At 34.2% G+C, this 15,723-nt stretch overlaps 1 protein-coding gene across 3 annotated transcripts in view; it reads left to right on the top strand.

Moving 5' to 3' along the window:
* LOC106476939 (glutamate-gated chloride channel-like) overlaps window positions 1–15,225 on the top strand; it is a 166,805-nt gene extending 151,580 nt beyond the window's left edge. For 2 of the 3 annotated variants that reach the window (XM_022381415.1, XM_022381417.1), the window contains 3 exons: window positions 5,244–5,378; window positions 9,897–10,327; window positions 14,111–15,225. In XM_022381415.1, the coding sequence (XP_022237123.1) occupies window positions 5,244–5,378; window positions 9,897–10,327; window positions 14,111–14,338 (794 nt within the window). In that variant the 3' untranslated portion in view covers window positions 14,339–15,225. The remainder of the gene's footprint in view (window positions 1–5,243; window positions 5,379–9,896; window positions 10,328–14,110) is intronic. The other variant, XM_022381416.1, reaches the window with a different exon arrangement.
* Window positions 15,226–15,723: the final 498 nt, after the last annotated feature.

Below are 15,723 nucleotides of genomic sequence, written 5' to 3' on the forward strand. Positions count from 1 at the left end.
CTTACACTAATGGTATCGTGTAACACGTAGATAGACACAACAAGCCTTACACTAATGGTATCGTGTAGATGTATCGATGATACTTTTGAAATCGAAAATCTACACAAGTTTTTACTCCCTCTTGAACACTTTCCTTTTTTAAATAACATTTGCTTTGGAATATGTACACATAGAGAAAGGTTTATCTTTCTTAGATGTTTCCTCAACAATCAACTATCCACAAATAGATAGTTCCATGTACACAAAACCACGTAAGAAACTTATCCTCCTTCACTATAAATCACATCATGCTGACCACGTTAGAAAAAGGTCGTATTATAAGTGAGGGAAAGAAAGAATACACTGAAACTGTTCTTCACGAAACTTCTTCACAGGATCTCTTGATAACCTCAAAACCCTTCCCTTATAAACAGGTACCCAGAACAAAACACCTACAACCTATAGTATACACATGCAAATAACAGAAGCAAAACAAGTGTTTCAGCAAATTACGAACTCCATAACTATATTACCCATTTCATTCATGACGGTAGGAGTTAACACACAACAATCCAAGTAACCAGTGAGAATAACACAAATCTGAGAGAAGAATGTTCAGTATACAGGTGTTTCAAACCAACTTTGCACATGACAAGAACACTATCTATACAAGAGTTAATGATGGAATTCAATTAAAAACCGCTGTTTCAATACTTAAATGTAATGTAATATATATTAGCATATAGCCCGTCAAATATGGCGAGGAAAGTGCTACCACCCCCATCTCATAGTATACCCTAACCTCACATTCCATACCTAACTGAAATATGTAAATTTTGCGAAATCAAGCTTGATCAAAAAAGAGGCAGAAAAGTGCAGTCGAGGCAGTCAAACGTCGGTAAGTTCCTTTGTGAGCCAATCAAAATTAAGATCATTCATGAAATGAATTTGTGGCGTATTCATAGAATAATTATTAGTAAAAATCAACTTCTAATATATAGAAAAGCCAGTGGCTTTTATGTCATATTGCTAAGCAACAAATGTATAACATAATATTGTTGTTAATCTATGTACTGAAAGTATAAAATGAAATGTATAGACAACAAAACTGGAAAAATATTTGTTCATTTCTTAATTTAGAGTCTCCGTTGGTTAAAAAGATTTATTTTTATTAAAAACATTGGTTATATAACAGAAAGTAGCTTAATAAACTATTTAAGCTTAAAATTGAATTGATATTTTTTACTTTTATGAGGAATTTTATGCACTTGGTTCTAGGCTAGGTGATCCCACACTACGTCTTTACTTTAGGCTTATTATACCAACACTCACTACACTTATAAGGTTTCACGGAACCACCACCCCTCACGGCCACCTTGCACTCCCGTCACTAAAATCGTAATGGGCAGACAGTAATCAAACTATTCTATCTGGATAAATACATTTTGGTTTTTATGACTCCCCCTATTTCGAGAAAGCAAGCTTGATGTGACGTGACACACGCTGGGCTCTTATATAGGTTAGATATATTAGAGAAACAGAAGGGGCCTTTCTTTACATGTTTCTCGGAATACATCAGCGCATTATACCAGTTTGAACAAAAGTACTCTAGTCTACCAAAATTAACAGTTACTCTCCCTTTAATATAAGAATCCTTTCTAAAACTCGAGATCTTACAGATACCGACGAATCACTCATTAACGAAAAAAAATCTTAAATAAATATAGACAGAGGATGGTGCCTTTAATTTTCATATAACTTGCATTTATCACATAAATAAATCGTATAGTACTGTTTTAAATAAATCGTACAATAAATTTTTCCTAAAAACAATACTGTAAATGTGTTCCTCTCCAATATACTCTTTTAAATCACAGTTTTAATTTGTTATCATCATTTAGCTTTAGTCACTGATTAGATGATGTCCCCATTCAACGCACAGGAAAGACATGAGGATTACTGGGGAATGACATAAGGGGGCCTAATTTGAGAGCCAACCCTCTATACATTCGAAATTTTGTAAAAAAAAGCAAAATATTAATACGGGAAAATAGAGTATGTTCATGAATAACCTCTCAAAAGTGTTCCAACAGATTCAGATTCAATGGTAGTGTGGTACCATGAACTAGGACGATCCTAAGAAGTGTATCGTTCAACATTACACACAATTGGCTTGTCCCAATGATTTTATTTTCTGTAGTTTTGTGACAGTCAGTATTACTGGTCGTCCAACGTTTCACTTGCGAATGACGTTGAGTTTCATTTGTTTTTCTAAAGGATTTAGTAAAGTGTATACGCCACATGGAACTGAATCAGATAAGCGATACAAGGCAGATGCATGTTCTAGAATTTGATCCCTAACAAATGGGTATAATTTATTTATTGATATTATTTTGGAACATAATATTTGAATATCAGTTAATATGTCTGCCCACCTCAACACTCACTTCAACATGAGTGTGTAAATGTGTAATGCCATTTTCCCACGAGTCTGTGAGTATGTTCATAAAGAACCTCTCAAAAGTATTCAAATAGATTCAGATCCAATGGTAATGTGACATAAGAGGATGAGATCCGAGCGCCGAGATCCGGTGTGTCTGTAGAAATGAGGGGGGTATAAGAGAGCATGTCAAGTTTGGTTGAGATCTGTCAAAAATTGGAGCCATGATAGGTGGAAACATTGAAAGGCATGTGCCCTCTACAAAGTGACAGGGAGGTCAGATCTGAACGGCAGTCTCCTTATGACACACTTATAGAAGACCTAAGGATGTGTGACAAGTTTATTTAATCTAAAACTATAGGCGTTAAAGGCAAACACACAGACAATCAATGGCCCCCGAGGAGTGACACGGAGGTCGGAGTGAATACTGACTCTCCAATGACACTCACCGGGATGCCCTAAGGACGTCTTTGATACTTTATAGACATCAATATAATAGTACGAGAAGCACAAAGGGAACCCTGGGGGATGACATATAGGATAATATCCGATCACCATTCCTATGTTGCTCCCTAAAGGGGTGGGGCTAAGGTTGTATGCAAAGTTTGGTTGAGACTAGTAAAAAATATAGCATTGAAAGGCAAACAGTCTGGTATCGTTCTACAACTGTATGAAGCTTAGTCTTGTTCTTTCGATTTGCTCTCGTCCAGAGTTATTGAAGAGGAGTTGAAGCGCCCGAAACCGGTATAGCTCAGGGACAAGTGGTGAATCAAATAATAGATTAGGCTAAATGTTTAATTTTAGTATTTTAAAAAGCTTGCGAATCTACGAATATAGAGCTTAATTAAATTTTTCACCAAAAGGATAAAAATCTTTTATAGAATGTTTTTGGTCTGGTTGTTTTTAAGCCGATAAGCTATACAATGGTGTTTCTGTGCTCTGACCATCAGAAAACCAAATTATCGAAATTATAGAAACCCAAATTTTAGCGTTATAAAGCCTGCAGATGTATCACCGAGCCACTGGGGAGGTTTTATAAAATGATGAAATATTTCAAATTTAATCAAAATAATTAAACTTATTCAAAACATAAAATTTCTAAACTATAGATATTGTACAGTTATTGTCTACAGTTTGATTGTTCCCAAACTCATTTAAAACATAGAATCGATTAAAACATTTTCTCAGTAAAGGCGTAAAATAAAGACATTCGTGAAAGAATATAAACAAAGAACACAATTCGATTTGGGGGGGGGGGAGGCCCCTTTAAAACACAAAGCTATGCAATGCGCTATCTGTGCTAGCCGTTCCTAACTTTGAACTGATATACTATAGAGGAAAGGTGGCTAGTCGACAGCGCTCACCGCCAAATCTTGGGTTACTCTAATCGAGTAATGCACCCACAACCCCAGAGTGTTTTTCTTTTTTGGGAGGGGGAACGGGACACAAGCCTGGGATCTTCATATCCACAGTCTTACATGTTAACCATTAGTTCACACCTGGCCACGTGTAGTTGAAATCATTATTATACATATCATACACCCTTCTTATTAGAAACCCATATAAATCCAGTAAAGAATTATTTGGTTAAAATTATTGTCAGTCTTATAGTAACTTAGCTCTTTAGCTGGCAGTCTTAAACAAAACAAACTGTTAGAGTTATCTGGCCAAACGTTTCGGTGGAAGAATGGGTCTTCAATCTTCTATTTGATCATTTTTTATAAATCAGGTTTCGATCTGCTAGAATAATCCTGTTGAAAACCTGTTCTAGCAGTTCGAAATTAGTCCTCACTACTGCATACAGGTAAGTACAGAATAATCTAACAATATTTGTGAAAAACCTGTTCTAGCAGTTCGAAATTAGTCCTCACTACTGCATACAGGTAAGTACAGAATAATCTAACAATATTTGTGAAAACCTGTTCGAAATTAGTCCTCACCACTGCATACAGGTAAGTACAGAATAATCTAACAATATGTGTACATAAATTCGGCGAAGAGTGATCTTCACAATGAAACTCGAGAAAAAGCTTTGTGTTCTGCCACGCAAGGTTGTACGTAATTCATTGCGTTAACAAATATTATTCATAAAGGTAAAGTGCTATGGCTTCATCCTTGAAACTCAGCGATCTCATTACTTTAAAAAAGTTATTAAAGATGCCACTTGAATTAAATCCAATTATTTGTAACTCAAGAAATGAAACAACTTAGCTGCTATACAGCATGGAACGCTTTTGAAATGTAACCTCCCCCCTCCCCCCATTAACAAAAACAGCTGGTTACGATGTCATCTTTATTTTGAACCAACAGATGAAGCTGCCAAGTGCTATATGTCTGATCTGTCGATTAGCCTTTATTAAGACGTTTTCTGTGCCTCAAGAGGATATTTAAAATTAGTATTGTTCATTTCGAATCAGATATAGTTCTCGGAGTTTTCTTTTTTAAACACCTGTTAGTAAATGAAAGCTCAACCATCTCCTATTGTCTATCAATATGTCTTGTACAATGAGTATCTATTAGTAGATGCTCCCCAGTAGCACAATTATAAGTTTGCAGATTTATAACTCTAGAAACCGGGTTTCGATTGGTGAGCACAGCACAAATAGTCAATTGTGTAGCTTTGTGCTTTACTACAAACAAACAAACAACAAACCATCAGTAGATACTACTCTACTGTCAGATATGGTTATAAATTTCGCCTAATGATTATAACTCCACAGTAAATCAATAAACCGTTTATTTTGTGGAAATATAATTGAAATACTTCAATGAAAGTATTAGTTTTGAAGGCCTTTAACAATTTTTTTCTAACTGTTATCACCAGATGGCTATACAACAGACGACTTGGTATTTATGTGGAAAGTTGGCGATCCAGTACAAATAACTAAAAACCTCCATCTTCCACGTTTTACTTTGGAGAAGTTCAACACAGAATACTGTACTAGTAAAACAAATACAGGTAAGTACGAGAAATTTTCTTTAGATAATTATTTGAAAGAAACATTTATTAGTTAGGTAATAACACCATTTCCTATAAATGCAAAAAAAAAACACAAAACCTATAAAGCAACAAATTGTAAAACCGAGCACTGGAATTAGACATAAACATTAACCTCTAATCTAGAAATTAAGCCTACAAACTAATAATATATATAGCTTTACGTAAATATGAAGTTATAATAATGCGAATTCCAAGTCATGTAGAAAAACAAGCAATAACACGAGTTATAGTAGTATTTACGTAAACTAAGTTATAAACATTTAATGATTTTATGTTATTACCTTCTCAAGTGGAGGACTGTCCATATACAAAAAACTGTATATTAAGAATTATCTATTACTGTTAGCATGTAAATGAATTAAGTAACAGAATGCTCGGGAATAACAAATTTTCTCTAACTGTTCCAGTTATCAAAAGGTTCTTCCATAAAATTAAAATCTGGGGCTCGATTCCCGATGGTGGAAATTGCACCGATAGCATATTGTGTAACTTTGGGGTGAAAAAACAAACGTCTTTGTTGAACAGATTATATAAGAATATACACGATGGCATGTAGATAAACATCAGGTAAATGTGTGCCATGCAAATCTTGCTCTAAGAAAACATTTTACATATTGAAAACGACTTTGAAACATCTACTATGTTGCCTTATTCAATGGAGATTGAATTGAACTTTTAGTTTACAAATGCAGGAATTTGTCAAACACTGTATTTCAAAACGACATGAATGTTCGATGTTTCGTTCAAAACGACATGAATGTTCGATGTTTCGTTCAAAACGATCTTTTGATCGTACTTTTTATTTTCGACTCACCATGGAGTAACGTTATATCTACCTCATCAAGTATTGTTTATATTTCACTAGACTTGTTTTTCAAGAATGATACAGAGCAAATTCAATGAAACGTAGCCGCGAGCTTCATAATAACGCTACAGGTCTGTAAGTTTATCCTACACTTTTCATTTGACAAAATTACCATATTATATGAAAACTCAGTATTTTCAAAAGGTAGAAATGTGTACATAGAAAATCTGAATATAAAAAAAAATGCAAAGTACTGAGAAATGTTCGAAATATAGTCTGATAATTTGGTTAAATATTTGATATAATAATAAAATCGTCTAAACGCATATTAGCAATTTTGTTCTGGCAATATGCTAAAAGAAGAAACAGATGCTGGTATACAAAAGGACAAAGTTCTTAGAGAGATTCTATTTTGATTGCTTTACCTCTGCTTGATCAGCTACCCAGTTACTGCTGACTCAACAAAAACCGCTTGCTTTGCTAAGAACTTTATAATTACTTCTGTATCATGCTACATTGATTTTTCTTTGAAGAAAACTTTGGGTTATATAGTTTTGCGTTTCGTAAAAACCTCTATCTGTATCTCTCTTGCTTAAATACTTTAACTGTAGATCTTCATGCCTGTCTGAGCAATTCAAGTTTTTCAACTATTTATACATTTTTCGCTAAGTAGTAAAGTTACCCGAAACATATACTGTTGATTCAAAGAAACCGAGTACTTCAACTTTACATATCGTTAACTTAGGCAACAGACAGTAAACATCTGTTTGATTACAGTCAAATGTATTATTTATTTCACAGTTTCTTTCACAGATTGTTTCATTGGTTACTTATGTTATAGGATTGCATTACATTTCAGTATCACCGATGCATAATAAACATAATATTACTCATTCAAAATCTACAGTAATATATTTACCATTTTTTACTGACTACTGTTTTATGAGATGACAGTAGGTTTATAAGGATTTGTTTGTTGTTTTTTACCGCAAAGTTACATAATGAGCTATCTGAGCTCTCTCCACCGCTGAGAATCGAACCTCGAATTTTATCGTTGTAATAAACGTACCGCTAACCCATCAGGGGACGTTTACAAAAACAGTACGTAGATATTAATTTGCTAGTTTATTACAGTTTATTTTCAAAGTTAAGATAAGATAACAACACATTAATTGCTTCTCAAACTTATTAACTCTATGTATCTCAAAAACCTGCAGCTCAGGTTTTGAAAATGTTTCTCGGTCTTTCTTCAAGGGTTGTAAAACTTTAAACGTTTGTTCACTTTTCCATCCAACATTCTTAATACTGCCACTTCACTTCCACTATTACTTTTCCATTTAATTTCAAAAATATTTCGTGCTAAGGATATTCCAGAAAATTAACTTGCGTAAGTTCATGAGACTCTCAGACATTTACTTAATTAGAGCACTTCTTGTTTTGTTACCTTGTTTCTTGAGTAGTTTTTCTTCTTAAATTGACACGTGCCTTTGTTTTAACATGTTTAACTAACTCCAGAGAGGGACGGAATCGTTAAGTATATATTAGGATACTTTGTCATGTTTTTAAGCCGCTGTATTTTGTGTAAGAAATGATCCCTAAAATCTTGTTTGTCTGAGTACGTTGAAACTCAAGTGCAACTACATAGAACATGATACGGGCCACGTGCAATTTATTTGCTTGTTTAAACAAGAGGGAATCCTCAACAGCCGCAGGATTAGAGTAAGCTAATCTATGAGACTTTTCTTTTTCCCACTCCCTTATGACCTTCCACATGCCATTCTGTATTACTGTGTCAACTTGTGCTGATTTGGTAGTTTTCCGAAATTAGATAGGGGTCACACACCCGGTGATCCAACCCCATACCTTCTGTGGAAAAAAATAGATTACAAAGGTTTCATTGACACTAAGAATGTGACGTCAGAGACATTAAATCTGAGTACGCTGATTCCATATCTTTATAGGCCTACTATTATGAAGACTGAAACGTGCAAACAAACAGACACAAACTTAGCTTTGTACATTAAATATTTTTGTGCACTAGCGATAGCAAGCGTGGGGCGAGGGTATACCCGATTCGATTTTATTACTCATTAGGATCTCTACTAGCCCACCCTCAAATTGAAATTATTTTAGGCAGGATTAGAGTAAATTAATCTATGAGACCTTGGGCATGGTCAAATACATCAATCAAAAGGGTTTAATCACCTGGGTCCAAAATTGTAATTAGACTTCAAATTGGTCAAGAGATATCGGAGCTATAAGCTAAAAAACAAAAACTCAGAGCCATTCTATTAGCCGCTGTGCCGCGGCTTAAAATGTGTTACAGAGAATAGAAACGTATATCAGAATGTATTAATTCAAACTTATACAAATAGTTGTTTGTTTAATTTTGCGCAAAATTACTCGAGGATTATATGTACTAATCGTCCCTAAGACTAGAGGGAAGGTAATTTGTCAACACTAACCTCTACTAACACTTGGGTTGCTCTAATATGTGTGATTTAACCGTTACTTTTATAACGGTAAAAGGTAACGGAACCTCAGGTGTATAATCCGGCACGCTAACCACTGGGACATGCTTATAGAAATAATATCAAACATCCTACATTTTTACTGGTTTATGTCGCAAAATCCAATAACAATAATGAAGACTGAATTTGCAAAGGAAAGAGTTTGACCTCCTGAATCCAAAAACTGTAATTAGATCTCAAATCTGTCAAGAGATGACAGAGCTAGGAGCTAAAAGTTTGTGCTTCAAAAAAAAAAAAAAAAACAACTCAGAGCCGTTTTATGAGCCACTATGCCGTGGCTACAAAAAAGGAGTGATTATTTATTTAACATTGGTAACTAACTAATGCTCTTTGCAAAAGTGAATTTTTGCAAAACCTTAATAATTTCTTTTTCAAAAAAATAGTTATTTAAAATGTTCATATATCTTGATTGGCCAAATAGTCTGGGACTCTTAATACACGTTTTCCTTACCAACGTTTGGTTGAAATTCCGTAGTGAATTATGTTGCGAATTTTATCTTTGGTGATTCTGGGTGGGAAAATATTCCTTAAATTTGCTAATGATTAACTTTTGAAACACATATTCTACATATATAACGGAGTTCTCCGTCTGTCTGGCTATCTAGTGTCACAAATTGTTGTGGGGGGAACTGACTTAACTGAATTGAAAGATGGAGTGAAGTGGATAAACAATCAGATTCGTCTGGCGTCAGCTTTACGCATTTTACTGCAAACCTTCTCGCTCATTAGAGTTGTAACTCGCAGTATTAAAGCAGTAACATTGAAATGGCTGCAAAACTCGAAACGTTCACTGCTTAAGTACCTATATATCACCTCCGTCACAGTATACTAATATGGTGGCGTGATATATAGGTACTTAAGCAGCTCCGTCACAGTATACTAATATGCATGTCTTCTGATAAAGTTAAAAAGATAAGTGTTTGCTGATTAAGTCTCATTGGTTAAATACAAATATTATGATTGTTCGATGAGACTCCAAAATATACAATTTGAAAAAAAAAATACATCGTTGTGTTGTTTGTTCACTTTTCCCTTGACTGTAATATTTAATATTAACTTATGTACAATAACCAGCCCTAAATGCTTCTGTTGTCTTCTTTTTCTTACGCAACTTCTGTATGTTTTATTCACGTATCTTAGGTGAGTACAGCTGCATCCGAGTGGATCTAATCTTCAAGAGAGAATTCAGTTATTACCTAATTCAGATCTACATTCCTTGCTGCATGTTGGTTATTGTTTCCTGGGTCTCCTTCTGGCTGGATCAGAATGCAATTCCTGCGCGTGTTTCACTTGGAGTAACTACGCTCCTAACCATGGCAACTCAAACTTCTGGTATCAATGCTTCTCTTCCACCTGTGTCCTACACCAAAGCTATCGACGTTTGGACTGGCGTATGTTTAACATTCGTGTTCGGTGCACTATTGGAGTTTGCCTTGGTCAACTACGCCTCGCGTTCACACATGCAAAAACAGGTAGCAAAGCAACAACGTAAATGGGACATTGAGCATTCTAGCTTGGATAATGACCATATGGAGGATGGGGCTACCACCTTCGCCATGGTAGGAGATGTGGTACTGAGGTCATTTTTTATATTTACATAAATTTATTATATTAAGTTCTCATAAAAGTACTAAACAAATTTTTCAGTAATTTCACAAAATAGAAACGTTAAAAATATTTGGTCAACCAAATCATTCATCTTGTAGTGGATAGTTTAATACTGTAAACAAATGTAAATCAAACAAATTTCAAATAATTGTTTTGTAATAATTAAATACGATGATTCGGAAGATACATGTTTGATTTTACAGAGAGAAAAACACTAAAGTGTGAGGCAAAAGAAGTATAAGATGAAAAGTTCCCATTTCTTAAGAAAATATCAGCATAGGCACAGCTGTGTTTCCTGAGAGGACAATAATCATCACATGATAGTCAAACTACAATTATAGTATTTTGGCACTTGGGTATAAAGTTAAAATCATAAATAATATCCAACGTTAAACTGGTACACAATTAAAAACATTTTATTTAGGCCTATCTATGGCCTTCAATAAGTTGGCGACTCTACATGTTTCAACGTTACAGCGTCATCCTAAGAAGTTTTTATTTATGATTTTAAGTCAAACTACAGTTAAATACACACACAGGGGCATGAGTGTAGTGTAATCTTCATGTTCGAAGTGTACTTGACCACCTTCTATAATGAGGAAAAGAAAAATTATTTGTCTAATACTTTTTTGTTTCAATTACATTTAAAATATTATACAGAATGCTACAATAGTAAATAAAACAGGAAATGTACGAGCTCTACGTCATAACTATTTTAATTTCTGATCACAAATTTCACACAGCCATCTAATCAGCAACTGTAACATCATTTGAGTATATAAAGTGAGATGATCACAAATTTCACACAGCCATCTAATCAGCAACTGTAACATCATTTGAGTATATAAAGTGAGCTGATCACCAATTTCACACAGCCATCTACTCAACAACTGTAACGTCATTTCAGTATATAAAGTGAGATGATCACAAATTTCACACAGCCATCTAATCAACAACTGTAACATCATTTGAGTATGTAAAGTGAGCTGATCACCAATTTCACACAGCCATCTAATCAACAACTGTAACGTTATTTCAGTATATAAAGTGAGCTGATCACAAATTTCACACAGCCATCTAATCAACAACTGTAACGTCATTTCAGTATATAAAGTGAGATGATCACAAATTTCACACAGCCATCTAATCAACAACTGTAACGTCATTTCAGTATGTAAAGTGAGCTGATCACCAATTTCACACAGCCATCTAATCAACAACTGTAACGTCATTTGAGACTTACTGTTTGTGTACATAGAAAACCAAAAACACTTAATGGCCGCTATTCCAATATTGATATATATATAGAAACTTAAAATCTGAGTTTTGTTTTTGCTGTAACTATGGTATTTGCTTCATTTTCTTCCAACTAATGAAATAATGTAAATTATTTACTGCGAACATTATTTCTTATGTCTATTTTAATAAAATATTTTCTGTTATCAACATAATTTAATATATTACCATTTTTAATGACAAGGCCGCCTCAGTGGTTCAGCGGTAAGTCTGCAAACTTATGACGCTAAAAATAACAACCAATTACTGGCATCTAAAATATTTGTAGCTAACACTTGTATACACAAATATAGATTTTTTTCTTGGAAAAGTGACATCTGTCGTTTAGATGTCGCATTCAGGCTCCTTTTCGACAATTACAATTATTTTTTCATCATTAGTCTTGTCTAATTTTGTGCCCATGGTTATGCTGGGTTGTTCGTTTGAGATACTTGCATTTTATTGTGTTTATTTATTTTGTTTATTATGAACTTGAACTTAAGAGGTTGTACATACACCAAAAATACCTATAAATGAAGATTATAGATATTTTTTATAGTGTTCCTATCTCGCCTGATATATCGGATTAATAAGTTTACTCGACTGACTAATTAAATGATGATACAACTTTTTCTTTCCTGGTTTAAATCTCGTCTTTAATCACAAACATTAATTCTGCGTTTGTTAAGCCAAATATGGAGAGCTTGTAGAATTACAATGCTCCTGGGCCAAACAGAATTTTTCCAAAGAGTTTGGATGAGGTTAAGAATTATATATATATGATCCACTTGCCATTATTTTTGTAAGTATTTGAATACTGAGCAAGTGCTAGAGGATTCAAAGTTGGTTTATATTACTTCTATTGAACAGAGAAGTGATACAATTTATGAAGGTAACTATAGGCCTGTTAGTCTTACATCAGTGATGGGAGAAGCTGTTAAACTCTGATAAAAGATGCTTTGCAAAGTCATTTAACACAGATTAAAATTTTGTTGGGTGATCAACATGGTGTCAATAGGGGAAATGTTTTCCTTACTAATTTTTTTACATTAATTTTAAAAATTATTACTTGCTGATAAGTGGAAAGGTGTGGATTTCGTATATCCATATTTTCTGAAAGCATCTGACAAAGGGCTACATAAAAAGCTTATTAAAAGATTTGGAGAGAAGAATGCAGAGGATTGTTATAAATGAAGTTCAGCCAAACTGAATTTAGATCATTTGCTTACTTGGGCGAATAATTGGCGGATCGTATTTGATTATAATAAATGCAAGATAATGCGTGTGGGAAATCATAATTTTAACTGTAAGTATAATTTTGATGGAAATCACCTTAACAGTGTTGTGGAAGTAAAGGTTCTTGGTGTTTTCATTCATCAGTTTCAGCTAAGCAGTGTGTTGTTGCAAGTGGTAGGAAAAATAGGATGTTGGGTTATTGTATTTGCAGAAATATTGAATACTGGTCTATCATTTAATGTATAAATCACTGATTGGGCTTCATTTAGAATATTATGTTCAGTCTTGGACCCCGTACCTTAGGAAGGACCTTGAATTGTTGGAAATGGTTCAAAGGAGAACTATGCTAGGATAATACCTGGGATGGTAAGGTTATAAATCATACAAAGACACTTGAAACGATTTTGTTTTGGAAAAAGAAAAGTTAGAGGGAATCTGATTGAGATGTTCAAGATTATAAAGGGAATTGACAGTATTGATGCATCATCTTTTTTTTAGCATTTAAAGGTGAAAATGGAAATACAAGAGGGCACAAATATAAATGTGGCAGGGTAGGAGTCATCCTTTGCTTACAGACAGTTTTACTTCTCTAACACGGTGGTTGTCTTATGGAATAGCTTGCCTTCAGATGTGGCGAGTGCACTTTGTTTCATGGAGTTTAAGGGAAACCTTGATATATATTTAAATGATCAAGGCTGGATTTGAGTTTATTTGTTCCTAAAATGGATAGGATAGACTTGATGGACCTACAGGATCCTTGTTGTCCATTAAAATAGGATAGACTTGATGGACCTACAGGATCCTTGTTGTCCATTAAAATAGGATAGAGTTGATGGACCTACAGGATCCTTGTTGTCCATTAAAATAGGATAGACTTGATGGACCTACAGGACCCTTGTTGTGTTATTTGTTTCGTTTATATCTATTTTAATTTTCAAATACTTATTTTTATAAATACGAATTATCATTATTACGTGTAACTGTTACTCATATTGTGTTTTATGAAATCAGTTATTGTATTTGTCTTAAGTAAAAACATCTAAAATTTTCGAACACATTTCTATAAAACTAGCTGCATTACTTCATTTTTTCTATTATGTACTACAGGTACTTAGTTATTCAATATCTCTGTCCGTTAGATAAATAAATGTAACTCAATGGATTTACATCTCTCGAGAACGTATTGTCTTTAATTCTTTGTTTCGATATCTAAAAGAGCGATTCTTTTTTTTCAGAAACCTCTCGTCCATCATCGTGGTGACTTGCATTCTGATAAGGTTCATCAGTGTGAAATTCACATGCAACCTCCTAAGAGCATCAACCCTTGCAAGGCCTGGCTCAACAAATTCCCATCCCGCTCCAAGCGGATTGATGTCATGTCGAGAATCCTGTTTCCTCTCATGTTCGCTCTTTTCAACCTGGTGTACTGGATAACCTATCTTTTCCGGGATGAAGACATGTGACTCTTTTAAAATATTGTCAAGTGCGTGAGACAGTTATCTAACAGTACGAATAATTTAGAAATGTTGTTCTAACAGATTTGGAAAAACAAGAAACTGTTTTCTCTCTGTATCAATCATTTTCTTAAAAAAATATTCAATCTATTATTCATAAGGTTTTATCAACTGTAACTACAACAATAGTGTAACTAAATCCAAACACAATATTGATCTTTATGTTGTCCAGTACGGCTTTCATATCTTCCGAAGGCTCAGTGGTATTGTCTGAGGGCTTGTAATGTTAAGAATCGGGTTTCGATACCCGCGATGGGCAGAGCACAAATAGCCGTCTGTATAGCTTTGTACTTAATAACAACAACGGCTTTCATTTCTTTCCGTGTGCCAGCTTCATCGTGTAAACAAATGGAGAGAGAAAGTCTGTAGACATACTGTGACTTTACAAAGCTGTGGCTCATTAGTATGAACTTTGGACCTGGTCAGGGGAAGAGAGGTGCAGGTTGTGGGGAAAAAGTCTACAGCTAGACCAACGTACTTTGACGTTACAAAGCTGTGACTCATTGGTGTGAACTGTGGACTTGGCCAGGAGAAGAGGGGTGCAGGTTAAAAAATGGTGGCTCCTGTTGGAGAATGATGGCAATAAATAACTAGCCCAAGTATCGGACGTCACTCTCATATGATAAATTGGCGTTCGTCAAATTCTCATAGTTGTGTAATATTACACCAGATGTCGTCAACATTTTGTTGACAGTTGAACAGGATATAAAACAAACATTCGAACAAACTTACAACCCGATATTTCATAGATATTTCGTACTTACTTAATTCCAATGAAGCAATTGATGTAACATTTTGAAAAAGGTTTGAAGAGTAATCTTTTCAAGTAATTTTTAACTCAGCTGAATTTCCAATAATTCGAAAACATAAGTATTTGTCTCTTAATAAACATTTTTATTCAACAGCATATTTCAACACATAGATATTTCATTGTAAACCTTATAATTAGTTTAATCTTGTATAAATCTATTCATTAACTTCAAAACATTTCACACACGCATACAGATTGTTCATTAAAGATAAATTTCAAACGTGATGAGCTGATATGTAGCATATTTAGTTTTAAATTATTAATAATTTGGTTGCAAATCGTGATTCCTAAATTTTTCATATGAACAAGAAGTCTTGACTTGTACGTTGTAAACCTGTCACTGCTCATGTCTCTTGAATACGTCTCATGAAAAATTAGTTGTGACCCTCAAACTGGAAACTCGTCGTATATCATACTTCCTGAATCTGTTAGATATTATCATATGAGCAATCAGTCATCACTGATGAATTATTAACATTTCATGATTCATGCCTTTTGAATCTGCCATGTAAACAAAAAGGAG

This window comes from Limulus polyphemus, unplaced genomic scaffold (genome assembly GCF_000517525.1).
Source record: "Limulus polyphemus unplaced genomic scaffold, Limulus_polyphemus-2.1.2 Scaffold161, whole genome shotgun sequence".
NCBI lineage: Eukaryota > Metazoa > Arthropoda > Merostomata > Xiphosura > Limulidae > Limulus > Limulus polyphemus.